Raw genomic sequence first — 25,899 nt, 5'->3', positions numbered from 1 at the left:
ATGGGCAAGTGGAGAGAGTTAATCAGGTTCTTGGTGACTATTTGCGACATTTTGTTTCCTCCCGCCAGGATGATTGGGCCGATCTCCTACCATGGGCCGAATTCTCGTACAATTTCAAAGTCTCTGAGTCCTCCGCTAAATCCCCATTCTTTGTGGTGTACGGCCGTCACCCTTCCCCCCCCCCCCCCTCCCCACTCCCACGCCTTCTGATTTGCCCGCTGTTGATGAGGTGACTCGGGACTTCTCCACCATCTGGAAAGAGACTCAAAAATCTCTCATACAGGCCTCATCCCGGATGAAGAAACATGCCGACAAAAAAAGAAGAACTCCTCCTGTCTTTTCTCCTGGAGACAAAGTGTGGCTCTCATACAAGTATATCCGCTTCCGTGTCCCCAGTTATAAACTGGGACCACGTTATCTTGGACCTTTTAAAATCAAATGCCAAATCAACCCTGTCTCCTACAAACTCCTTCTTCCTCCTTCTCTCCGTATTCCCAATGCTTTTCATGTCTCTCTTCTTAAACTACTTATCCTTAACCGCTTCTCTGCTAAGGTTGTTGCTTCTACTCCTGTCTCCGGGTCCTTAGACATCTTCTCGGTTAAAGAAATTCTTGCATCCAAGACGGTCAGAGGTAAAAAAAAAATTCTCGTAGATTGGGAGAATTGCGGCCCGGAGGAGAGGTCATGGGAACCCGAAGATAACATCCTTGACAAGGACCTTATCTACAAATTTTCAGGTTCTAAAAAGAGGGGGAGACCCAACGGGGGAGGGTACTGTTACGCCGAGCGCTCCGGGTCCCCGCTCCTCCCTGGAGCGCTCACAGCGTTCTCCTGTTCGCAGCGCCCCGGTCAGACCCGCTGACCGGGTGCGCTGCGATAATGTCCCTAGCCGGGATGCGATTCGTGATGCGGGACGCGCCCGCTCGCGGTGCGCATCCCGACCCGCTTACCAGACTCGCTGCACGTCTGTGCTGTCCCGGTGCGCGCGGCAGCGCTCCCTAGGGCGCGCGCGCCGGTTCTTTGCGATTTAAAGGGCTAGTGCGCCACTGATTGGCGCATGGTTTTTAATTAGTGTGTTTACCTGTGCACTTCCCTATATCACCTCACTTCCCCTGCACTTCCTTGCCGGATCTTGTTGCCATTGTGCCAGTGAAAACGTTCCTTGTGTATCCCTAGCCAGTGTTCCAGACCTCTTGCCGTTGGCCCTGACTACGATCCTTGCTGCCTGCCCTGACCTTCTGCTACGTCCGACCTTGCTCTTGTCTAATCCCTTGTACCGCGCCTATCTCAGCAGTCAGAGAGGTTGAGCCGTTGCCGTTGGATATGACCTGGTTGCTACCGCCGCTGCAAGACCATCCCGCTTTGCGGCGGGCTCTGGTGAAAACCAGTAGCAACTTAGAACCGGCCCACCGACACGGTCCACGCCAATCCCTCTCTGACACAGAGGATCCACCTCCAGCCTGCCGAATCCTGACAAGTATTATCTGTAGGAAGCGGACACAAATCTAGTCTGGCTTTTTTTTCTTTACTTCCTGTTTTACTATGTGTTTGTGCAATAGCTTCTTTGCCTTCAACCAGTTTGTGCCTCATGGGGCCAGCACAGCTTCTTTCTTCCCCAGCTAAGTAGCTGAGGTGCACTGAAGAGGTGCTGCTAGTTCTGATAGGAGCTGAACCTACATTGAACACTGGAAATTGATTGTTTAAACAGTAAGACATACAATTACTTAATTGGCAGACAATACAAGTGGTAGACCATAGAGTTACAATAGCCTGTGGCCTTGAAGAGAGGGGACTTGAAAGAACCTTTGAAGAACTCCCCTTTTTCACAGAAGCTGTAATTTGTTGAAAACATGCGGAATTGTCCAGCAGTGAAGAAAAGAATGTAAACATTAAAACCAGTACCATGTCAAAAACCCAATACCATAATGGAGCCCCGACAGGGGTACTCCTTATGTGTGTACCACCAGCAGTAGATATGCGTCCAAGTCTCCATCTGGTTCTTCCATGAAAGTGAAGCATGAGTTTACTAAATAGTGTTGAGCTGATACAAAATTGTTTGGGATGTAAAGTACAGACTTTCCAATCCAGACTTATATCCAGTCATACTCTATCTAAACTTGTCAAAGCACCACTAAGATGCCACCTAGAGCTTTAAGTTGCTAAATCTTACATACTTTTCTTGTCTGTTTCGCGTCTGTTCAGTGACTTTTGACCAAAGCCAAAGATAATGGCCCAGCTTATTTTTTGACTACTTTTCTATCTGTCATTTTGGTTCACTGTCTTATCATTAGCAGCCATTAGCCTTCACACATTATATATATATATATATATATATATATATATATATATATATATATATATATAAATATATATATTCCAGAAAACAGCAGCACACAGAGCAAGGTTCCCATACAGCTTGCACCGACTTCTATTTTTATCAAGTATTTGGTTGTGCTGCTCTCCTGAAACAGTGTATATATATATATATATATATATATATATATATATATATATAGCCTGAACTTCAGCACCATCTAAAGCAGGGGTTCTCAACCGGTGGTACGCGTACCCCTAGGGGTACGCCACCAGTTGTTCGGGGGTACGCAATGCGCTGACAAATACCGGCCATGCATTGGCCAGTATTTGTCAGCCCCTAGAGGAGCGCCTAGTAAGGAAGCTTCCAGGTTGTCGGGGACACGGGTGACCTCCCCTGACATTGAGCAGAGGTGCCGCACAGCGCAGGAGGACGTCACATGTCAGTGAGAAATAATAGCACAAGGGCATTAAGATGGAAAAATGGCACAAGGAGATTAGGATGTGGCGGGGGGGGGGGTTGATTATTCCCCCCCCTCCATTTTAATCCCCTTGTGCCATTATTCCCCCTCCATCTTAATCCCCTTGTGCTAACATTCCCACCTCCCTCTGATTCCCTTTTGCCATATCGGATAATAATGGCACAAGAGGATCAGAGAGAGGGGGGAATAATGGCACAAGGGGATTAAGTATCGCATTAGTATAAAGGTAAGAACACACCTTTTGTCCGCGGGTACCCCTCACACGTAAATTGCATGCACTTTCAGCTTTTTGAGGTACAGTCGCCAAAAAGGTTGAGAACCATTGATCTAAAGTGCGATCCTCCCTTATGTTCTGATGCCTTGGATCCTCTATGCTTCTCGTTTGTACAACCTGATTATGTTCAGTGAATTGTTGTGTCCTCCTCTTGTAAATATTAGTTGTTTGTTTTGTAGTTGTATTTTTTCAATTTAAATTTTTTTTTTTATTGCGTCATTTGAGTACATGTGAGCACAATATAATTTATGGAGACGAAATAGATCAAAAACTCATATGGGTTTCTCTTACTAGTTCACCCACATAACCTTACAAATCCTTGAGCTGCTTGTGAAAACAATTAAATGTTATCCTAATGTAGGTAATGACCCCTGAATTTGTATAAACGGTCTTTAGTATGAATCAGTGTAAACCAGTCACCCATCACCAATTTAGTATTTTCCATAGATTCCATATTTTACCTGTTTACTAAGTCTAGATGTTTCTATTCTTTCAGACTATAATAAGAATAAAGCTCGTCAGCAGTGGGTTTGTAGACTTTGTGTCCTTGTCTCAGAAGTTTTATGCTCTGTATAAACTCTGTGAAGAGCAGCTATCGAGACAGGTATGTGCTTTGTCAGCCATTTAATTGTTATTTTTATAGAAAGACTTTGGGGCACTTTTATAAAAAGTGTCATTTTGATGGCAGGTTATTGATGACATTTTCTATGCTAAAATAAAGCCAACACTTTCTCAGATTACACATTGTAGAAGAGTTATCCAAAGGGCAGTACATTAACAATAAGTGACACTTTAAAGAGATAGTCCAGGATTTTTTTTTATTTGACTATGCTACAGGGGCTGTAATGTTAGTGTAGTCCATAATATAGTGTCTGTACCTGTGTGTGACGGTTTTCTCACAATTCTGATGTGATTTTCACCCCAATATTTATTTTTACCAGCATACAAAATGACTGTTGTCTCAGATTTTTCCCAGGTTGCAATGCGGCCGAGACCTGACTCACTAGTCAGCTGATGACAGGGAGCCTGTCTGCTTCAATGGGTGGAGTGATCGCTTGGTGGGAGAGAGATCAATCTGCAACCAATGCAACAGCTGTAGGCACCCTGATTGAAAACCACAGGTCTTTTGAAAAGATGCAGCTCATTTATGTTTCAATGGGGGGGAGGGGGGCTGATGTGTGGGAGGGAGGAAAATGGAATTATGGGAAAAAAAGAAAATCTCAAACCGAAGATACCAGTTCACAAAAAGCTAGCCACAGTGTTATGTTATCTCACAACATTGCCATTTAGCCCCAAGTCAAGCATGTCCATTACTAAGCATGTCCATTACTGTCTGGCAGGTACGTACTAACATCACCTTATGGTGGAGAACCCCTTTAACTTTCGTAGATTTGACACTTTAGAAACTTGTTCTGTAATGTATCCCCTGGGTCCCCTTGGTCTCAAGAACAGTAAACTAAGAACAGAGCAGGGGTCATGTGTGCACACCACCTTTTCATTCATTGTGCATGGAGGCCGCATGGGACAGCCCTTAAAGGGGTACTCACCCCTAGACATCTTATCCCCTATCCAAAGGATAGGGATAAGGTGTCTGATCGCGGGGTCCCGCTGCTGGGAACCCCCGCAATCTCCCTGCTGCACCCGGCATTCATTTAGAGTGTCACGTGCAGCGCCTGAGGCTCGTGACGTCACGGCCAAGCCCCCCAATGCAAGTCTATGGGAGGGGCGTGATGGCCGCCACGCCCCCTCCCATAGACTTGCATTGAGGGGGCATGGCCATGACGCCACGAGCGGGGCGTGACTGTGATGTCACGAGCCTCTGCCCGCATCGCCAGTCTTCTGGCACGGAGCGAACATTGCTGCTCTGGATGTCTGTGGTGCCACAGCCAAGATCGCATCGGTCTCCAGTGGCGTGACCCCCACAATTAGATATATTATCCCCTATCCTTTGGATAGGGGATAAGATGTCTAGGGGTGGAGTACTCCTTTAAGTGTGTATCTAATGAGGAGCTATTCACCTGTAAATACTTTGTGGACTAATGTTAGTTTGTGGGAAAAACTATTCTGTCTGTACAGAACTCTATGGAGGAGTTCTGAAAAGTATGGCTACAACTTAAAACCCAACTCCAATGATATTGTGGCAGCGGGAGACATGTCTGAAACTGCCAGCAACTCCGTAAGCCCGTGAGTTGTCGCTGCTAAAGTAAGCGGTCTATGGATTTACTAGATGTCCCATAGACTTGCTTGGGTCTTCAGTCAAAGTTGTTTGCGTTGGAGCAGTCAATTCTTGGGCTACAGAGTTACTGGCATTTTTAAACATATTATTACAGCTACAATATTACTGGCGTTGCTTTTTAACTGTTTAAAATATGTTAGTCTGTAGCACATTTATCCACTAAAAAACATGTATTTACTTAGGTTCATTATGACTTTGGCTTGAGAAACATCCTGTCAGTTTTGAGAACAATAAGTGCACTGAAAAGAGAAAGAGCAGATGTGAGTGAGTCCAGTATCGTGATGAGAGGGTTGAGAGACATGAATGTTTCTAAGCTGGTAAGTGCCCTACTTTATGCTGAGGTATGAGCACTACATTAACAAAAAGGCTCTTAACTGGTAGAGTTTTCTGATAGACACAATTAGTGACATTTTAGATTTAGCAATTAAACAATTAAGGTTCCAATTTACGGAACTCAAGCAGTGACCTTAAAACTGCCAGGACGTAATACAGAAAATATGGTGAAAAACTATGTAACATTATGCAAAAAATAAAATAACCTATTTTTTTTTTAAATTGTAATAGTTTTTAAAGGTTATGGACACCTTTGCACTAGTTTTGCTTTATTGTTGATTTGTTTCCTGAATGCAAAATGAAACAACTAAATAGTTTTCATTAGAAATTCCCTTCCCTGCTAATCAGATGAGAAGAAGTCAAGTCTGGTCGATGGGGGAAATTATGAAGAACAGCTCTCACAAGCAGTAGCGATCCCTTTTTGAGTCCATGTGGTCATTATTGGATTTATTGTTGGTGCATTATTGGTGCTATGATACTATGTAAGGACCCCTGTACAAAGTAAATGAAAAAAAAAGAAGGGGGGCACATGGTACCATGGACCTTGACTAAGTGGGTGGTGATGATGGTCCCAGTTGGATGAACATCCTGAGTAGTCAGAAGGCACGATTTGATTGTTGCAAGTGAAGATATAAACCTGATGAAAAGTTTCCTCCTTACCTTCCTTAAAATAAATAAATATTATTATTATGAACATTATTATTACTATTATTATTTAGTATTGCAATTCTGATAGCCGTAGTTCAAACTTATTAGATTCTTTGTTGTTTATATTTGCTGTTGTGATGTTTGTTTAAACATGATTTGTAATAAAAAAGAAAACTATGAAGAAAACATGATTTTAAACTTTTTTTTACACCATAATTAGTACAATGCAAGAATAAAAAATGCTTTTCAAAAGTGTGCATAGCCTTTAAAAGGAAACTGACAGCAGCATCACCACACTAACCTGCTTATACAAGGCAATAGTGTGGAGGATGCTCATTCCAGTGCTGTTTCTCATTTTGCAATCTATGGCCATATTCCCAAGTAATGAACAAAAATAGAAATATGTAAATTACCATCTTGGTGGACTTGGTGATACAGCCCCCTTCATATAAATTCAACTTGGTCTCTCCAGCCCAAGGGGGCTCTATCACAGGGCCCGTGTAAGCGGGCAGAGCAGTGCACTAATATTTTTATTATTATACATAACTCGAGAGTAGGGCCCCTGAATAAAAAATGGGGAACAGCCTTGGAGTCAGCATCCTCCACAAAGTTACCCTGTTTAAGCAGGTTAATGCAGATGATGTTGCTATCAGTATTCTTTTAATGTTTATGTGGTTTTCACATAACAGGCAGCTGGTGTTATTTATCTGTACATAGTTTACAGTGAGACAGGAAGGCAGCACAACCTGCTCTGACATCATTAATATTAAAATACAGAGAGGCAGTACTATCTACCTACATCATTTACAGGGAGAGACGGGAAGGCAGTACTACATGTATCTACATCATTAACAGGGAAAGAGGAAGGCAGTACTATTTGTACTTACATCATTAACAGAGAGAGACAGGAAGGCAGTACTATCTCTACCTTCCTAATTTACAGGTTAATACAGGGAGTCAGAACTATCTGTACCTACATTATTTACAGTGGGAGGCAGGAAGGCAGTACTATCTGTACCTACATCATTCACAGGGAGAGACAAGAAGGCAGGCAGTACTATCTCTACCTTTATAATTTACAGGAAAGACTGGGAATCAGTACTGTCTGTACCTACATTATTTACAATGAGGTACACATGAAGGCAGTATCATGTTTTCCCACATCATTAACAGGGAAATAAAGAGAGGCAGTACTATCTGTACCTACATTATATACAGTGAAAGACAGTAAGGCAGTACTATCTGTACTTACATTATTTACAGTGAAAGACAGGAAGGCAGTACTGTGTGTCCCCACATCATTTACAGGGAAATGCAGAGAGGCAGTACTATCTGTACCTACATCATTTACAGTGGGAGGCAGGAAGGCAGTACTAGCTGTACCTATATCATTAACAGGGAGAGACAAGAAGGCCGGCGGTACTATCACTACCTTTATAATTTACAGGAAAAGACTGGAAATCAGTACTGTCAGTACCTACATTATTTGCCGTGAAAGACAGGAAGGCAGAACTATGTGTTCCCACATCATTAACAAGGATATACAGTGAGGCAGTACTAACTGTACCGACATCATTTCCAGGGGGAAGCAGAAACGCAGTACTATCTGTACCTACACCATTAACAGGGATAGACAAGACAGCAGGTAGTACTATCTGTACCTAGATTATTTACAGAAAGAGACAGGGAGACAGTACTATCTGCACCTACATTATTTACAGGGAGAAACAGGGAGGCAGCACTATCTGTACCTACTTCATTTACAAGGAGAGACAGGGAGACAGTACTATCTGTACCTACATCATTTACAGGGAGAGACAGGGAGACAGTACTATATCTACCTTCATCATTTACATGGAAAGACAGGAAAGGAGTACTATCTCTGCTTGTCTAATTTACAGGAGAACGGGAGGAAGTATTATCTGTGTCTACATCATTTATAGGGAAAGGCAGGGATGTAGTGCTTTCTGTACCATTATTTTCAGGGAGAGACATGGAGACAGTACTATCTGTATCTACATCATTTACTTGAATAGACAGGAAAGTACTATCTGTTCCTTCATCATTTACATATCTGTTGCAGATTTTACACATCTGTTGCCAGGGTTTTCAATTGCTCTTAATCTTATGTTTTCTCTCAGGTTGGTGATGATGAACCCCTCTTCCACAGTCTGATCAATGACCTCTTCCCGGGCATTCAGTTAGACAGCAATTCATACACAGAACTTCAAAATGCTGTTTCAAACCAAGTGAGACTTTCTGAATTGGTAAATCACCCTCCTTGGAACCTGAAACTTATCCAGGTACTGTTTTTTTTCTTTCGAATTTGTGATATTAAAGCAATTCCATGTGTCCCTAGGACAGTGTTTCCCAACCAGAGTTCCTCCATCTGTTGCAAAACTACAACTCCCAATATGCCCTAGGATATACCATTATACCATTAATGTTTGCATTTCCAACCTCTGGGACCCCCAACAATAAAAGGTGCTGTCATAATGGGGGACAAGAAGGGATGTAAGGGATATCTTGGTGAGAAATGAAGATCACATGGTATTAATGTATTATTATTTACTGTTACCTGGTGCAGACATGTACTGTCCCTGTGCATTAGCCCTGAAAAGAAACCCAAAGAAACATCACTGTTTTAGGCCAAATGTTCTCACATTGGATGTTTTGTGGGACGTTCTGGTTTTCTCTAAAGAATGCCTTTAAATAACAGAAGAGCTCTCTTTTCTACAAATAAACTGTTTATTTTTTAGCTTTAGAGCTTTAGATGTTAAAGGAAATATTAATGTATCATTATCTTACAGCTGTATGAAACAGCTCAGGTACGTCACGGGCTGATGACACTTGGTCCTAGTGGTTCTGGAAAAACTTCTCTCATCCATTTACTCATGAAAGCCTTAACAGAATGTGGGCTTCCTCATCGGGAGGTGCGTATGAACCCAAAGGCCATTACTGTGCCTCAGATGTTCGGACGCCTAGATACAGCAAGCAATGACTGGACAGATGGAATATTTTCTACACTATGGCGGAAGATGCTGAAAAGCAAAAAAGGTATCAATTAGGGCTCGTTCCCACAGGCAAAAACTGCGGTCTTTCATAAAATATACACCCCCCTTCCTCTCCCCAAAAAAGTATGGTTTCATAAAGGATGAAAAAAATAAGTGACAAATCACTTTCATGTGAAATCAATGGGAGTTTGAAAAAAACAAAAACAAACAAAAAAAAAAAATAAGAAAATTTGCACCCAAATCTGCACAGATCCCTTGCTGTTTTTGTGTGTGTATACTATGGTTTTAGGTCCGGTCACAAAACCGGATACGGGGCAAAAATGAGCCAACCGGCATCACTATCTGACTCCGTTTGGCTTATTAAAGTGAATGGGTTTCGGCACCGGTTTGGTTGAGATACGGGAGCTCCTGGTTTTGAAATTTCCCAGCTGGATCCGGCAGCTGTAGCAATCAAACTTAATGTGAATGCAGCCTTAGTGTTTTTGGTTATTTTGCTTTTCAAAACTTTGATGTTGGACACTTTTATTACTTGGTCATCTCAAAACGTATATTGCTTCCTCATAGGTGAAAATGTCTGGATTGTCTTGGATGGTCCTGTAGATGCCATATGGATTGAAAAACTCAGTTCAGTGCTGGATGATAATAAAACTCTCACACTAGCAAATGGTGATCGGATTCCAATGGCTCCATGCTGCAAACTGCTCTTTGAAGTGGATAGTATAGAGAATTCATCACCTGTAGCAGTATCCCGCATGGGCATGGTCTTCCTGAGCTCATCGGTTCTCAGCTGGAGACCAATAGTAAAGGTACAGCTACAATTGCTTTATGAGGATTGGTATCTCATGCATCATATCCTTCATTTAACAGGAAAGAATTTTAAATTTCTAACAATAATTTGTTTTCCCTTAGTCCTAACAGCAGCACAGAGGGGGTTAACCACACCACGTGGACTTGTAGGACTGTCAGAATTTAAATGAGCCCAAAGTAAATTATTAATAAAACAATTAAGTCCCCCTATAAAGGGAAAGATCACCCCCAGATAACTGTTATAACACGTAAGTAAAAAAAATAACTATGGTGGGAAATTTGTGTGCTGCTGTTAGGACTAAGGGAGAACAAATTATCGTTAGATATTAACAATTCCCTTACATCCTACCAGCAGCACAGATGGAAAGATAACAAGAAGATTACCTCATGGGAGGGCTCTCCTGCCTGGTAGAGCTAAGGATAGTCTGCCCAAAGGCCGAGTATTCTGAAACTCTAACATCCAACCTATAGTGGAAGATAAATGTATAAATGTTGATTCAAATCTCTAGGAGGCAGCACTACAAATCATATAAGAGGAAGAAGACTTCTCTCGGAATAAAAAAATAGAAACGGCCCTGGTCGAATGGGCTTTCACAAACCCCAGGGGGTCTAAGGACTGGGAAACAAAGGATTCCCTGATAGCGCCTTTATCCATCTACTGGCTTGGATGCCTTAAGGCCTTTAAGCTTACCGGCAAACAGGATGAAAAGATTTTTATCTTCTCTAAACTCCTTGGTCCATCCACATAGATCCAGAGGTATCTCAACACATCCAAAGGATGAAGAACACGTTCCTGGGAGGAGGTAGAAGGCGTTAATTGGTTAACGACCATGGACATGAATACTCGTTCATGTGCCGTTAACTGGGTATGACGCGGGCTCCTGACTCGAGCCCGCGTCATACTGGGCCGCCCCCAGCTGATTCTTGTAGCTGGGGATCGGCGCTAATAGCCAACATGCAGCGATCACCACGGGCGGCTATTATCCCTTTAGATCGCCGCTGTCAAAGTTCACAGCGGTGTCTAAAGGAAGCTGTAAACGCTCCCTGGTGGTCCACTGAGGCGGGTTGCCCCCCTTGCCCCCCCCCTTGCAGTGCGATTACGGGGGGCCATCTACTGTGGAGGTAGCTAATTTTGGTGCATGTAGTTATAATTTTTTTAAAGTAGTGAAATAAAGAAAAACCTATATATAAATTGGGTATTGTTGTAACCGTATGGACCTACAGAATAAATATATGGTGTCATTTTCACCAAAAAGTGCACTGCGTAGCATCGGAAGACCCCAAAAGTTAAATGACTTTTTTTTCCCCCAATTTTGCACCACAAATATAATTTTTCTGGGTTCGCCGTAGATTTTGTGGTGAAATTATTGATGTCATTACAAAGAACAATTGGTGGTGCAAAATATAAACCCTCATATGAGTCTGTAGGGGGAAATTGAAAGCGTTATGATTTAAAAAACGAAAGTGCAAAAACTGAAAAACCTGTGGTCCTTAAGGGGTTAAAACATGAAGAGAGATACGTGATTTATGTCCTGAAAAGAAGGAACTTTTGTCCGAAGGGACGGGAGGAATTTCAGAAGAACTCGGTCCTCAAAGAACTTTGTATATGGTTCATGAGCTAAGAAAAGGTTGAAGTTCCGAAACCCTCTTGTCTGATGTTACTGCTAGGAGAAAGGCAAGTTTCAGGGAGACCATGGCAGATCTCTCCAAGGGGGTAGAGACTTTCATAGGAGTATGAGGCCTTGAAGCTTCAGGGGAGTGCCTAGGCTGTATGCCGGGAATAAGGTATTTAACCTCCTTTATAGAACCGTCCACATAGCTTTTTACCCATACAGACATCTCCTGCATAGATGTTTCTTTAGCAGGATTCACTCTGGGGTGACAACTTTCACATCTAGAGAACTGACAGTTGTCCTCAAGAGGGGTATATTACACTCGTAACACGCTAGATGTTTCCTTTAAGAGGCTGATTTTCTTGGCTCCTCAGGGATTCGGGGAGAAGACATGGCTGCGGAATAAACATACGTTAAAATACTTGCAAGTGTACCCAGAATACACAAGAAAAAATGCCAATTAAAAAAAAAAAAGCACAAACCAGCACTAGAAGAAAAAAGGCTATTTAGACAAAGAAAACTACTGAAAAATAGATCACAGTAAAGGTCTCAGATCAGGCGATCAAAGAACTCTGAGAGCACACACTTATTCAGCCAGCTCCAGAGACCGAACCGACTCCCCGGTGCCAGCCCTGCCAGACCCCGTCCCAAGGGTGGAGCTAACAAAATTTGCCGAGAAATGTCCATACAAAGAAAAAGTAAAGTCTCTAAAAAGATAAGATACTGCAAAAGCAGTTTATGCAGAGAAAAAGGTCCTAGCGCCGAAGGAGCCAGAACCCGAATGCCGGAAGTGACGCAGAAGGCATCTGACGTCACTTCCGACAAGATGGCGGCACCCACCAGAGCTGATGCCCCAGACCCCTGTGCCGCCCATCCGTGCAGAAACGGCACAGACTGCAAGACAGTGCAGCAAACACCAGGAGAAGCATAGGGAAAAAAGAGAGACCACAGTCTGCAGAAAAAAAAGGCAGGTAACAGTAGAGCTGGGCGGTATGACCAAAAAGGTGTATCACAGTATTTTTGTAAGTTATGGCAGTCCCACGGTATTTAACTGTATTTTCCACTCCCCCATCATGTGACCAGTGGGCGCTGCTTCTCTCCCCCGCCCCAGTTTATCAGCCCAGCGCTGCCGGCGCTGGAACTCTGTACTGTACTACATATTCCTGTGCCTGGGCTGCAAAAATAAACAAAATAAACTTTGACTCACCTTCCTACATTCCCCTGTTGCTACGGTTACAGCCTCACAGACCTCCGCTGCAGTCCTCTTGCTGCTTCCTGGGGACGGTAACGTCACAGAGCCGTCAGCCTATCACCGGCCTCAGCGATGTCCCGCCTTGGCTGGTGATAGGCTGAACACACTATCATTTAAGAGGCCGGCTCCTTATAGGCAGGGCCGGATTAACGTAGGGGCTGATGGAGCTGCAGCTCCAGGCCCCTACAGTAAAATAGGCCCAGCCAGCCGCCAAAAAGGCCGCTGAGGAGCGGGCCCCCCTCCCTGCCACTACACTATGCTACATGCTGCAGCAACAGGCAGGGACCTCGGGCGCGGCCCGGGCCCACCGCTGCCAGCACTATTACCTGCAAACGGCGCAGGCCCCCTTGCCACAATCACATGATGGCCGGCACCGCCATCAAGTTAATTAATCAGTAATGTGCACGGGTCCGCCGTCACATTCTGGACATCCCTGTGTCCCGAAAGATCTTTTCGGGACACAAAGATGTCTCCTTACCTCTCTGCGGCGGCCCCCCGCGTTAACTTTAAAAACGCAGGGGCCGCTGGGAGATAGGGCACACAGGGACGTCACTGACGTCCCGTGCGTGCGCCCATAGCAACAGCAGAGCGGAGCAGCGAGGAAGAGGACGCGCGCGCATGGTAAGGTAAGTTAAGTTGCCAATAGCAACTCCCCCCGGCGAAAGTCAACCCCGCCGATAACAATGCCCCCCCCCCCCCTCTACCCTCCCCTCCCCGGTCATGCCCGCTCCGCTGTCTGACATTACCTTGTTCCTCTGCTGCAAGGTCCCGGTCGCAAATCTTCATTTCGTCTGCGACCCGCGCGGGACGCCGACGTGACGTCACTCACAGCCGCCGCCAGGGAGAAGGAGCAAGGCACGGGCCGGGAGGGTAAGTGTATATGTATGTGTGTGTATGGAGGGGGGGTGTATGGGAGCCTCCAGCTGTTGCAATACTACAACTGCCAGCATGCCCGGAGAGCCTTTGGCTGTCTGGGCAGGCTGGGAGTTGTAGTTTTGCAACAGCTGGAGGCACCTGGGTTGGCAAACACTGCCCTAGGGCCTAACCCAGTGTTTCCCAACCAGGGAGCCTCTAGCTGTTTCAAAACTACAACTGCCAGCATGCCCGGACAGCCAAAGGCTCTCTGGGCATGCTGGGAGTTTTAGTTTTGCAACAGCTGGAGGCACCCTGGTTGGGAAATACCGGTCTATGTGTATGTATATGTGTGCGTCTGTCTGTGTGTGTGTGTCAATCTGTGTGGGGGGACCTATGCTAATGTTGGGCCGTGTGCTAATGTGGGGGGGGGGGCTATGGCTGTCTGCCTATCTAATGTGGGGAACTATACGGCACCTAATGTGGGGAACTATACTGCACCTAATGTGGGGGAACTATACTGCACCTAATGTGGGGGAACTATACTGCACCTAATGTGGGGGAATTATACTGCACCTAATGTGGGGGAACTATACTGCACCTAATGTGGGGGAACTATACTGCACCTAATGTGGGGGAACTATACTGCACCTAATGTGGGGGAACTATACTGCACCTAATGTGGGGGAACTATACTGCACCTAATGTGGGGGAACTATACTGCACCTAATGTGGGGGAACTATACTGCACCTAATGTGGGAGAACTATACTGCACCTAATGTGGGGAACTATACTGCACCTAATGTGGGGGAACTATACTGCCTATCTAATGTGGGGGAACTGTACTGCACCTAATGTGGGGAGCTATACTGCACCTAATGTGGGGAGCTATACTGCACCTAATGTGGGGAGCTATACTGCACCTAATGTGGGGGAACTGTACTGCACCTAATGTGGGGGAACTGTACTGCACCTAATGTGGGCGAACTGTACTGCACCTAATGTTGGGAGCTATACTGCACCTAATGTGGAGAGCTATACTGCACCTAATGTGGGGAGCTATACTGCATCTGATTAAGGGGGACAGGGGACTGATTAAGGGGGTAGAGGACTGATTAAATATTGAAAAAAATATTTCTTACAAAGATTTTTTCCTCTTTGTGTATGTTTATGGTGACATATATGTGTACATGGTGAGTTTGTGGTTTTATTGTACTGGGGGTGAATCCCACAGTTGGCCGGCTGTTGGTGGTGGGAAAAGATATGGGGGGGGGGGGGGGCGGTTGACACCTTGCATCGGGGCCCACAAGACTTTAGCTACGCCCCTGATGAGGAGACTGAGGATGGGGCTGGGGGGGTTGCAATGATGAGGAGACTGAGGATGGGGCTGGTGGGCGGTTGCAATGATGAGGAGACTGAGGATGGGGTGGGGGGAATGCGATGATGAGGAGGAGGGGATGCTGTGGGGTGCAATGATGAGGAGGAGGAGGGTGGAATGATGAGGAGACTGAGGATGGGGTGTGTGTGGGGGGGGTGCAATGATGATCATGAGGAGGAGGGTGGAATGATGAGGAGACTGAGGATGGAGTGTTGGGGGGGTGGAATTATAATGAGGAGGAGGAGGAGGGGAAGCTGGGGGGCGTGCAATGATGAGAAGACTGAGGATGGGGTGTGTGGGGGGGTGCAATGATGAGGACGAGGAGGGTGGAATGATGAGGAGACTGAGGATGGGGTGTGGGGGGGTGCAATGATGAGGAGGAGGAGGGTGGAATGATGAGGAGACTGAGGATGGGGTGTGGGTGGGGGTGCAATGATGATGATGATGATGATGAGGGTGGAATGATGAGGAGACTGAGGATGGGGGGTTCAATTATGATGATGAGGAGTCTGAGGATGAGGTGCGGGGGGGGTTGCAATGATGAGACTGAGGATGGGGGGTGGGGTTTGCAATGATGAGACTGAGGATGGGGGGGGGAATAATATGGAGTGCGGGAGTGAAGAGCAAAGGATGGGTGGGGTGTATGGAGTCATGAGAATAGCGAGGATGTGGTGGAGGGGAGGGGGCATTGGGGTGATAAGCTAACCAAGCATGGGGTGGGGGTGTTGATAAGACAGAAGATGGGATGAAGGGTATGCAGTGTATGGCAGTATTATATTCGGGGGGTAAAGTGTGTGGCAGTATTTTATTCAGAGGGTACAGTGTGTGGCAGTATTATATTCAGAGGGTACAGTGTGTGGCAGTATTATATGCAGGGGGTACAGTGTGTGGCAGCATTATATTCAGAGGGTACAATGTGTGGCAGTATTATGTTCAGACGTACAGTGTGTGGCAGTATTATATTCAGGGGTACAGTGCGTGTCAGTATTCTATTCAGGAGGTACAGTGTATGGCAGTATTATATTAAGGGGGTACAGTGTGTGGCAATAATATATTTAGAGGGTACAGTGTGTGGCAGTATTATATTCAGGGGTACTGTCACGATGCCGGCTGGCAGGTAGTGGATCCTCTGTGCCAGAGAGGGATTGGCGTGGACCGTGCTAGTGGATCGGTTCTAAGTCACTACTGGTTTTCACCAGAGCCCGCCGCAAAGCGGGATGGTCTTGCTGCGGCGGTAGTGACCAGGTCGTATCCACTAGCAACGGCTCAACCTCTCTGGCTGCTGAAGATAGGCGCGGTACAAGGGAGTAGACAGAAGCAAGGTCGGACGTAGCAGAAGGTCGGGGCAGGCAGCAAGGATCGTAGTCAGGGGCAACGGCAGGAGGTCTGGAACACAGGCTAGGAACATACAAGGAACGCTTTCACTGGCACAATGGCAACAAGATCCGGCAGGGAAGTGCAGGGGAAGTGAGGTGATATAGGGAAGTGCACAGGTGAAGACACTAATTGGAATCACTGCGCCAATCAGCGGCGCAGTGGCCCTTTAAATCGCAAAGACCCGGCGCGCGCGCGCCCTAGGGAGCGGGGCCGCGCGCGCCGGGACAGGACCGAGGGAGAGCGAGTCAGGTACGGGAGCCGGGGTGCGCATCGCGAGCGGGCGCTACCCGCATCGCGAATCGCACCCCGGCTGGAAGCAGAATCGCAGCGCCCCGGGTCAGTGGATCTGACCGGAGCGCTGCAGCGGAGAGAGTGTAGCGAGCGCTCCGGGGAGGAGCGGGGACCCGGAGCGCTCGGCGTAACAGTACCCCCCCCCCTTGGGTCTCCCCCTCTTTTTAGGGCCTGAGAACCTGAGGAGCAGACTTTTATCTAGGATGTTGTCCTCAGGTTCCCAGGATCTCTCTTCAGGACCACAACCCTCCCAGTCCACTAAAAAAAAAGTTTTCCCTCTGACCTTTTTAGAGGCTAAGATCTCTTTGACAGAGAAGATGTCCGAGGAGCCGGAAACAGGAGTGGGAGGAACAGATTTGGGAGAAAAACGGTTGAGGATGAGTGGTTTAAGAAGAGAGACGTGAAAGGCATTAGGGATACGAAGAGAAGGAGGAAGAAGAAGTTTGTAAGAGACAGGATTAATTTGACACAAAATTTTGAAAGGACCAAGATAGCGTGGTCCCAACTTGTAGCTAGGGACACGGAAGCGGACATATTTAGCGGAGAGCCATACCTTGTCTCCAGGGGAAAAAACGGGAGGAGCTCTTCTTTTCTTATCCGCGAACCTCTTCATGCGTGAAGAAGCCTGTAAGAGAGAATTTTGGGTCTCTCTCCATATAATGGAAAGGTCACGAGAAATTTCATCCACAGCGGGCAGACCAGAGGGCAAGGGGGTAGGGAGGGGGGGAAGAGGGTGACGGCCGTACACCACGAAAAATGGGGATTTGGAGGAAGATTCAGAGACTCTGAAGTTATACGAGAATTCGGCCCATGGAAGGAGATCTGCCCAGTCATCCTGGCGGGAGGAAACAAAATGTCGCAAATAATCACCCAAGACTTGGTTAATTCTTTCTACTTGTCCATTGGACTGGGGATGATATGCAGAAGAAAAATTTAATTTAATCTTGAGTTGTTTACAGAGAGCCCTCCAGAATTTAGACACGAATTGGACGCCTCTATCCGAGACGATCTGCGTAGGCAACCCGTGAAGACAAAAAATGTGTACAAAAAATTGTTTAGCCAACTGAGGCGCTGAAGGAAGACCAGGAAGAGGGATGAAATGTGCCATTTTGGAGAATCGATCAACGACCACCCAAATAACAGTGTTGCCACGGGAAGGGGGTAAATCAGTAATAAAATCCATACCAATCAGAGACCAAGGCTGTTCGGGGACAGGCAGGGGATGAAGAAAACCAGCGGGCTTCTGGCGAGGAGTCTTATCCCGGGCACAGATAGTGCAGGCTCGCACAAAGTCCACAACATCCGTCTCCAGAGTCGGCCACCAATAGAAGCGGGAGATGAGTTGCACAGATTTCTTGATGCCCACATGACCAGCGAGATGGGAGGAGTGACCCCATTTGAGGATTCCGAGGCGTTGGCGTGGAGAAACAAAGGTCTTTCCTGGAGGAGTTTGCCTGATGGAGGCTGGAGAAGTGGAGATCAGGCAGTCAGGTGGAATGATGTGTTGCGGAGAGAGTTCAACTTCTGAGGCATCCGAGGAACGAGAGAGAGCATCGGCCCTAATGTTCTTATCGGCAGGACGAAAGTGAATCTCAAAATTAAATCGGGCAAAGAACAGAGACCACCGGGCCTGGCGAGGATTCAGCCGTTGGGCAGACTGGAGGTAGGAGAGGTTCTTGTGGTCGGTGTAAATAATAACTGGAAATCTTGATCCCTCCAGCAGATGCCTCCATTCCTCAAGTGCTAATTTAATGGCTAGAAGCTCTCGATCCCCGATGGAGTAGTTCCTCTCCGCCGGAGAGAAGGTCCTAGAAAAAAAACCACAAGTGACAGCATGCCCGGAAGAATTTTTTTGTAAAAGAACAGCTCCAGCTCCCACTGAGGAGGCATCAACCTCCAATAGGAAGGGTTTGGAAGGGTCAGGTCTGGAGAGCACGGGAGCCGAAGAAAAGGCAGACTTGAGTCGTTTAAAGGCGTCTTCCGCTTGAGGAGGCCACGACTTGGGATCGGCATTTTTTTTGGTTAAAGCCACGATAGGAGCCACAACGGTAGAAAAATGTGGAATAAATTGCCTGTAATAATTGGCGAACCCCAAAAAGCGTTGGATAGCACGGAGTCCGGAGGGGCGTGGCCAATCTAAGACGGCAGAGAGTTTGTCTGGATCCATTTGTAGTCCCTGGCCAGAGACCAAATATCCTAGAAAAGGAAGAGATTGGCATTCAAACAGACATTTCTCAATTTTGGCATAGAGTTGATTGTCACGAAGTCTCTGAAGAACCATACGGACATGCTGGCGGTGTTCTTCTAGATTGGCAGAAAAAATTAGGATATCGTCCAGATATACAACAACACAGGAGTATAACAGATCACGAAAAATTTCATTGACAAAGTCTTGGAAGACAGCAGGGGCGTTGCACAGGCCAAAGGGCATGACCAGATACTCAAAGTGTCCATCTCTGGTGTTAAACGCCGTTTTCCACTCATCCCCCTCTCTGATGCGGATGAGGTTATAGGCGCCTCTTAAGTCCAATTTAGTAAAGATGTGGGCACCTTGGAGGCGATCAAAGAGTTCAGAGATGAGGGGTAGGGGGTAGCGGTTCTTAACCGTGATTTTATTAAGACCGCGGTAGTCAATGCAAGGACGTAGGGAGCCATCTTTTTTGGACACAAAGAAAAATCCAGCTCCGGCAGGAGAGGAGGATTTACGGATAAAGCCCTTTTTTAAATTTTCCTGGACATACTCAGACATGGCAAGAGTCTCTGGGGCAGAGAGAGGATAAATTCTGCCCCGGGGTGGAGTAGTACCCGGGAGGAGGTCGATAGGGCAATCATAAGGCCTGTGAGGAGGTAGAGTCTCAGCTTGTTTTTTGCAGAAAACATCCGCGAAGTCCATATAGGCCTTAGGGAGACCGGTTACTGAGGGAACCACAGAGTCACGGCAAGGGTTACTGGGAACCGGTCTTAGACAGTCCTTGGAACAAGAGGGCCCCCAACTCTTGATCTCCCCAGTGGACCAATCCAGGGTTGGGGAATGAAGTTGAAGCCAGGGAAGTCCAAGGAGAATTTCCGAGGTGCAATTGGGGAGGACCAAAAGTTCAATCCTCTCGTGATGAGATCCGATGCTCATTAGAAGGGGCTCCGTGCGGAAGCGTATGGTACAGTCCAATCTTTCATTGTTTACACAATTGATGTAAAGGGGTCTGGCGAGACTGGTCACTGGGATGTTGAACCTGTTGACGAGAGAGGCCAAAATAAAATTTCCTGCAGATCCAGAGTCCAAGAAGGCCACGGTAGAGAAGGAGAAGGCAGAGGCAGACATCCGCACAGGCACAGTAAGACGTGGAGAAGCAGCGTAGACATCAAGGACTGTCTCACCTTTGTGCGGAGTCAGCGGACGTCTTTCCAGGCGGGGAGGACGGATAGGACAATCCCTCAGGAAGTGTTCGGTACTAGCACAGTACAGGCAGAGGTTCTCCATGCGGCGTCGTGTCCTCTCTTGAGGTGTCAGGCGAGACCGGTCGACCTGCATAGCCTCCACGGCGGGAGGCACAGGAACAGATTGCAGGGGACCAGAGGAGAGAGGAGCCGAGGAGAAGAAACGCCTTGTGCGAACAGAGTCCATATCTTGGCGGAGCTCCTGACGCCTTTCGGAAAAACGCATGTCAATGCGAGTGGCTAGGTGAATAAGTTCATGTAGATTAGCAGGAATTTCTCGTGCGGCCAGAACATCTTTAATGTTGCTGGATAGGCCTTTTTTAAAGGTCGTGCAGAGGGCCTCATTATTCCAGGACAATTCTGAAGCAAGAGTACGGAATTGTACGGCATACTCGCCAACGGAAGAATTACCCTGGACCAGGTTCAACAGGGCAGTCTCAGCAGAAGAGGCTCGGGCAGGTTCCTCAAAGACACTTCGGATTTCCGAGACGAAGGAGTGTACAGAGGCAGTGACGGGGTCATTGCGGTCCCAGAGCGGTGTGGCCCATGACAGGGCTTTTCCGGACAGAAGGCTGACTACGAAAGCCACCTTAGACCTTTCAGTGGGAAACAGGTCCGACATCATCTCCAGATGCAGGGAACATTGGGAAAGAAAGCCACGGCAAAACTTAGAGTCCCCATCAAATTTATCCGGCAAGGATAGGCGTAGCCCAGGAGCGGCCACTCGCTGCGGAGGAGGTGCAGGAGCTGGCGGAGGAGATGACTGCTGAAGCTGTGGTAGTAACTGTTGTAGCATAACGGTCAGTTGAGACAGCTGTTGGCCTTGTTGCGCTATCTGTTGTGACTGCTGGGCGACCACCGTGGTGAGGTCAGCGACAACTGGCAGAGGAACTTCAGCGGGATCCATGGCCGGATCTACTGTCACGATGCCGGCTGGCAGGTAGTGGATCCTCTGTGCCAGAGAGGGATTGGCGTGGACCGTGCTAGTGGATCAGTTCTAAGTCACTACTGGTTTTCACCAGAGCCCGCCGCAAAGCGGGATGGTCTTGCTGCGGCGGTAGTGACCAGGTCGTATCCACTAGCAACGGCTCAACCTCTCTGGCTGCTGAAGATAGGCGCGGTACAAGGGAGTAGACAGAAGCAAGGTCGGACGTAGCAGAAGGTCGGGGCAGGCAGCAAGGATCGTAGTCAGGGGCAACGGCAGGAGGTCTGGAACACAGGCTAGGAACATACAAGGAACGCTTTCACTGGCACAATGGCAACAAGATCCGGCAGGGAAGTGCAGGGGAAGTGAGGTGATATAGGGAAGTGCACAGGTGAAGACACTAATTGGAATCACTGCGCCAATCAGCGGCGCAGTGGCCCTTTAAATCGCAAAGACCCGGCGCGCGCGCGCCCTAGGGAGCGGGGCCGCGCGCGCCGGGACAGGACCGAGGGAGAGCGAGTCAGGTACGGGAGCCGGGGTGCGCATCGCGAGCGGGCGCTACCCGCATCGCGAATCGCACCCCGGCTGGAAGCAGAATCGCAGCGCCCCGGGTCAGTGGATCTGACCGGAGCGCTGCAGCGGAGAGAGTGTAGCGAGCGCTCCGGGGAGGAGCGGGGACCCGGAGCGCTCGGCGTAACAGGTACAGTGTGTGGCATTAATATATTTAGAGGGTACAGTGTGTGGCAGTATTCTATTCAGGAGGTACAGTGTATGGCAGTATTATATTAAGGGGGTACAGTATGTGGCAATAATATATTTAGAGGGTACAGTGCGTGGCAGTATTATATTCAGGGGGTACAGTGTGTGGCAATAATATATTTAGAGGGTACAGTGCGTGGCAGTATTATATTCAGGTGGTACAGTATTTGGCAGAATTATAACGTGTTATTATGAATATTGTAATTATATAGAGGATGAGGATCTGCTGACAATGTATGGAGCCTATGATGTCCGGGCATCAGACTCTGCAGAGAAGATGGAGCTGGAAGAAGTCCTGGCGTCTGGACCAGATAAAGAAGGAAAGGAAAGACAACAGAGAAGACATCACTCAGGTCACTGATATAATTGTGTGTTCTCCTGACTGTCCCATCAGCTCTGGAGTCATTTGTAAGTTCCGTAGTGATGATGGGTGACAATTTACCCCATTCTGTGGCTCTGCAGCTGTTTCAAAACGGCAACTTCCTTAATTCCTGAGTCTCTTCAGACATGATGGGAGTAGCAGCTTAGCAACAGCTGGAGAGCCACTTGAACCGAGGGGATTGGTGGGGGTCCCAGCAGTCTGACCCCCACCATAAAAATGGGCATCTTATTTAAAAATGCCCGGGCCTATTTTTGGTCCCAGTCCAGCCCTGCCTGTCAGTCACTTAAATCACTGTGTATTCTCCTGACTGTGTCCCATCAGTGCTGTAGTCACTGATATCTTTGTGCGGCCGAGTAATAAAATTGCTTTGCGTTTTCATTTTATATATTATGTAAATATTTTCATAAAAAGGCCCAGAAAAATTCTCAGCACCAGGCCCATGATGCTCTTAATCCGGCCCTGCTTATAGGACAGCGCGTTCAACCTATCATCGGCCGAGGTGGGACATCGCTGGGGCCGGTGATAGGCTGACGGCTCTGTGACGTTCCCATCCCCAGCGTGAGGCCGATATTGGAGCAACGGGGGAATGTAGGAAGGTGAGTTAAAGTTTATTTTTGCAGCCCGGGCACAGGAATATGTAGTACGGTACAGAGTTCCAGTGCCGGCGGCCCACAACTCACAGGAGGACAAGCAGAGCAGCGCTTGCGGGTGACATATGATTAGTTCCCTGATGTGGGGGACAGCACAGCGCTGATAATTCATTGGGGGGGAGGAGAGAAGCAGTACAGCACCTGTGGGTCACATATGATTAGTTCCCTGATGTGCGGACAGCGCGCTGCGGCTGATAATTCATTCATTCGGGGGGGAATGGGAAAATACATATTGTGCAGGAAAAAAAATTCGGTATTCGGTATGAACCGGTATACCGCCCAGCACAAGGTAACGGTCCAAAAAGGAAAAATACATTATTGGTATGCAAAAAATATGCAGGCACCAGGCATGTATAGAAAGGGTCCCCCCACCCTAATCGGCAAGACCACTGCCTATCCCACTGTTAGCTGGGGTGATCTCTCTCTTTTTAAAGGGGGACTTAATTGTTTAACTATTTAATAATTTACTTTGGGCTCATTAAATTTCCCCCGGTCCTACCAGTCCATTGGGGGGGGGGGGGGGGGGGGGTTAACCCCATCTGTGCCACTGGTAGGATGTAAGGGAACAGTGTATTCTATTTACTAACAGTTACAGATTTCTGGTTTCTCATCCAACAGGCTTGGTTAAATAAACGTTCTGCCAAAGAAAGAGATATTTTCCAAGCCTTGTATGATAAGATATTTGAGGATGCTTATACGTATGTGCATCTGAATCTTCATCCAAAAATGCAGCTTCTAGAGTGCAATTACATCATGCAGGTAAATGGTATTCCTCTCTCTTCTGCTGGTTTCTTTAGTTTTTTGTTCCAGCCATGTCAGTGAGCTGTATGTGTCACTGACCTTTGTTGCTGTTTATAAGATTAATATATCTTTTGCCCATCCTGACAAAGAGATATAGTAACCGCCCATGAACATGAGTCACTAGCAACTACAGCATGGTTTCCCAACCAGTGTGCCTCCAGCTGTTGCAAAAGTACAACTCCCAGTGCCTTTGGCTATTCGTGCATGCTGATAGTTTTTTTTTTGCAACAGCTGGAGGCACACTGGTTGGGAACACTAAATTAGGGTGTGGAGTGAGTCTCAGGGCCCATTCACATGGCACAATATCCACCATGTTCACTCTTTCTACAAAGTCCGGAATGTTAATTTTCGCTTTAGAGTTTTTCTGCATTGTTCACAGTGCATCAGAATCCCATGGAAAACAATAGGAGACGGCTGCATTGGAATTTCCGAGCTGAATATTTAGGCTATATTCACACTGCAAAATTTCCGCAATTCCACATAAATTCTAAAACAATGATTTCCAATGAAATACAAGCCCCAATGACTTCAGATGGATTCTGCTGCAGAACTCTGCAAAATATAAGACTGGTCTTATATTTTTTGTGGAAAGCAAAATTACATTAAAACCAATGGGCAGGAAATTGCAGCAGAATTTCTGGTTGAATTCTTCTGCAGAATTCCGCCGTGTGAACATACCCTTATGGTTTCTGCTAGGAAATTCTGCCATGTGAATGTGTCAGACACACTCCCTTGACTGCAAGGAGGGCAACATTTATGTTAATACTCCTTTAGCTGCCACTCTTATAACTTACTTCTATTTTTATATATTTATTTTAAAACTGTATTTAACATTGACACAGTTCTATGTGTTTAAATGAATATTGCATCTTGTTTCCATCTGCAGTCCATAAGTCTATTAGAGGGCTGTATTCCTACAAAAGACGAATGCGCTGCTCCAGACCTCGGCCACCTTCACAGACTATTTGTCTTCGCTCTCATGTGGAGTTTAGGGGCACTTCTCGAGCTGGACAGTCGTGAGCGTCTAGAAGCCTTCCTTAAAAACCATGAAAGCAAATTGGACTTACCAGAAGGTGACACAGGGGCTCGCCAATCAATGTTTGAGTTCCTAGTAAATGAAAATGGTATGGAAGATTCTATAGTCAGTTTTTTGCACTTGTTAGTTTTGTATTAGATACCATTAAGTTATTGTATTGGTGCAGACTCATCTTGGCATCCCTGCTGATGACGGAGTTATATTAATAATATATTTATAGATTATATCTACTGTGACAAATGTAAGATGTGATTGAATACCAGTATTAGATGCAGTGAAGCTGGGAATATACATGACTGTCCATGAATAAGATATTTGGTAACATTTGAAAAGATATAACATTCCTCAAAAATTCAAAGATCTCTCGCTCTGGTGAACTACACTGAATATTAGAAACCAAATGTTGCCATATACCGTATTTTTCGCCGTATAAGACGCACTTTTTCTTCCCCAAAACTGGGGGGAAAAAGTCGGTGCGTCTTATACGGCGAATACACCCCTATCGCGGCGGTCCCTGCGGCCATCAACGGCCGGGACCCGCGGCTAATACAGGACATCACCGATCGCGGTGATGTCCTGTATTAACCCTTCAGACGCGGTGATCAAAGCTGACCGCCGCGTCTGAAGGGAAAGTGACACTAACCCGGCTGTTCAGTCGGGCTGTTCGGGACCGCCGCGATTTCACCGCGGCGGTCCCGAACAGCCAGACTGAATAGCCGGGTTAGTGCTTACAGGACACCGGGAGGGACCTTACCTGCCTCCTTGGTGTCTGCTCCGTGCCGGGATCCCCTGTATGCCGGCGCTCTCCTTCCCCGTCATCACGTCGTCGCGTACGTACGTCGGCGTGCGTAACGACGTGATGGCGGCGACGGAGAGCGAGGATACCCGGCCGGCAGCAGAGACGTTCCGGAACGACGGGGACACGGTGACAGCGATGGAGCGACATCCAGGGCAGCGGTGACGGGTCCGGAGCGGCGGGGACACGTGAGTATTACCTCCTCCTGCAGTGGTCTTCAATCTGCGGACCTGCAGATGTTGTA

At 47.0% G+C, this 25,899-nt stretch overlaps 1 protein-coding gene across 10 annotated transcripts in view; it reads left to right on the top strand.

The window, feature by feature from the left end:
- The window catches only part of DNAH8 (dynein axonemal heavy chain 8), a 582,992-nt gene that overhangs the window by 331,196 nt on the left and 225,897 nt on the right, over positions 1-25,899 (top strand). For 9 of the 10 annotated variants that reach the window (XM_056568656.1, XM_056568657.1, XM_056568660.1 and 6 more), the window contains 7 exons: positions 3,566-3,673; positions 5,488-5,622; positions 8,428-8,589; positions 9,097-9,343; positions 9,865-10,106; positions 23,641-23,781; positions 24,710-24,947. In XM_056568656.1, coding sequence (XP_056424631.1) covers positions 3,566-3,673; positions 5,488-5,622; positions 8,428-8,589; positions 9,097-9,343; positions 9,865-10,106; positions 23,641-23,781; positions 24,710-24,947 — 1,273 coding nt within the window. The remainder of the gene's footprint in view (positions 1-3,565; positions 3,674-5,487; positions 5,623-8,427; positions 8,590-9,096; positions 9,344-9,864; positions 10,107-23,640; positions 23,782-24,709; positions 24,948-25,899) is intronic. The other variant, XM_056568659.1, reaches the window with a different exon arrangement.

This window comes from Hyla sarda, chromosome 3, assembly GCF_029499605.1.
Source record: "Hyla sarda isolate aHylSar1 chromosome 3, aHylSar1.hap1, whole genome shotgun sequence".
NCBI classification, from domain to species: Eukaryota; Metazoa; Chordata; class Amphibia; order Anura; family Hylidae; genus Hyla; species Hyla sarda.
The sequence above is the reverse complement of the archived record's forward strand: the minus strand, read 5'-3'. Positions and strand labels throughout refer to the sequence as shown.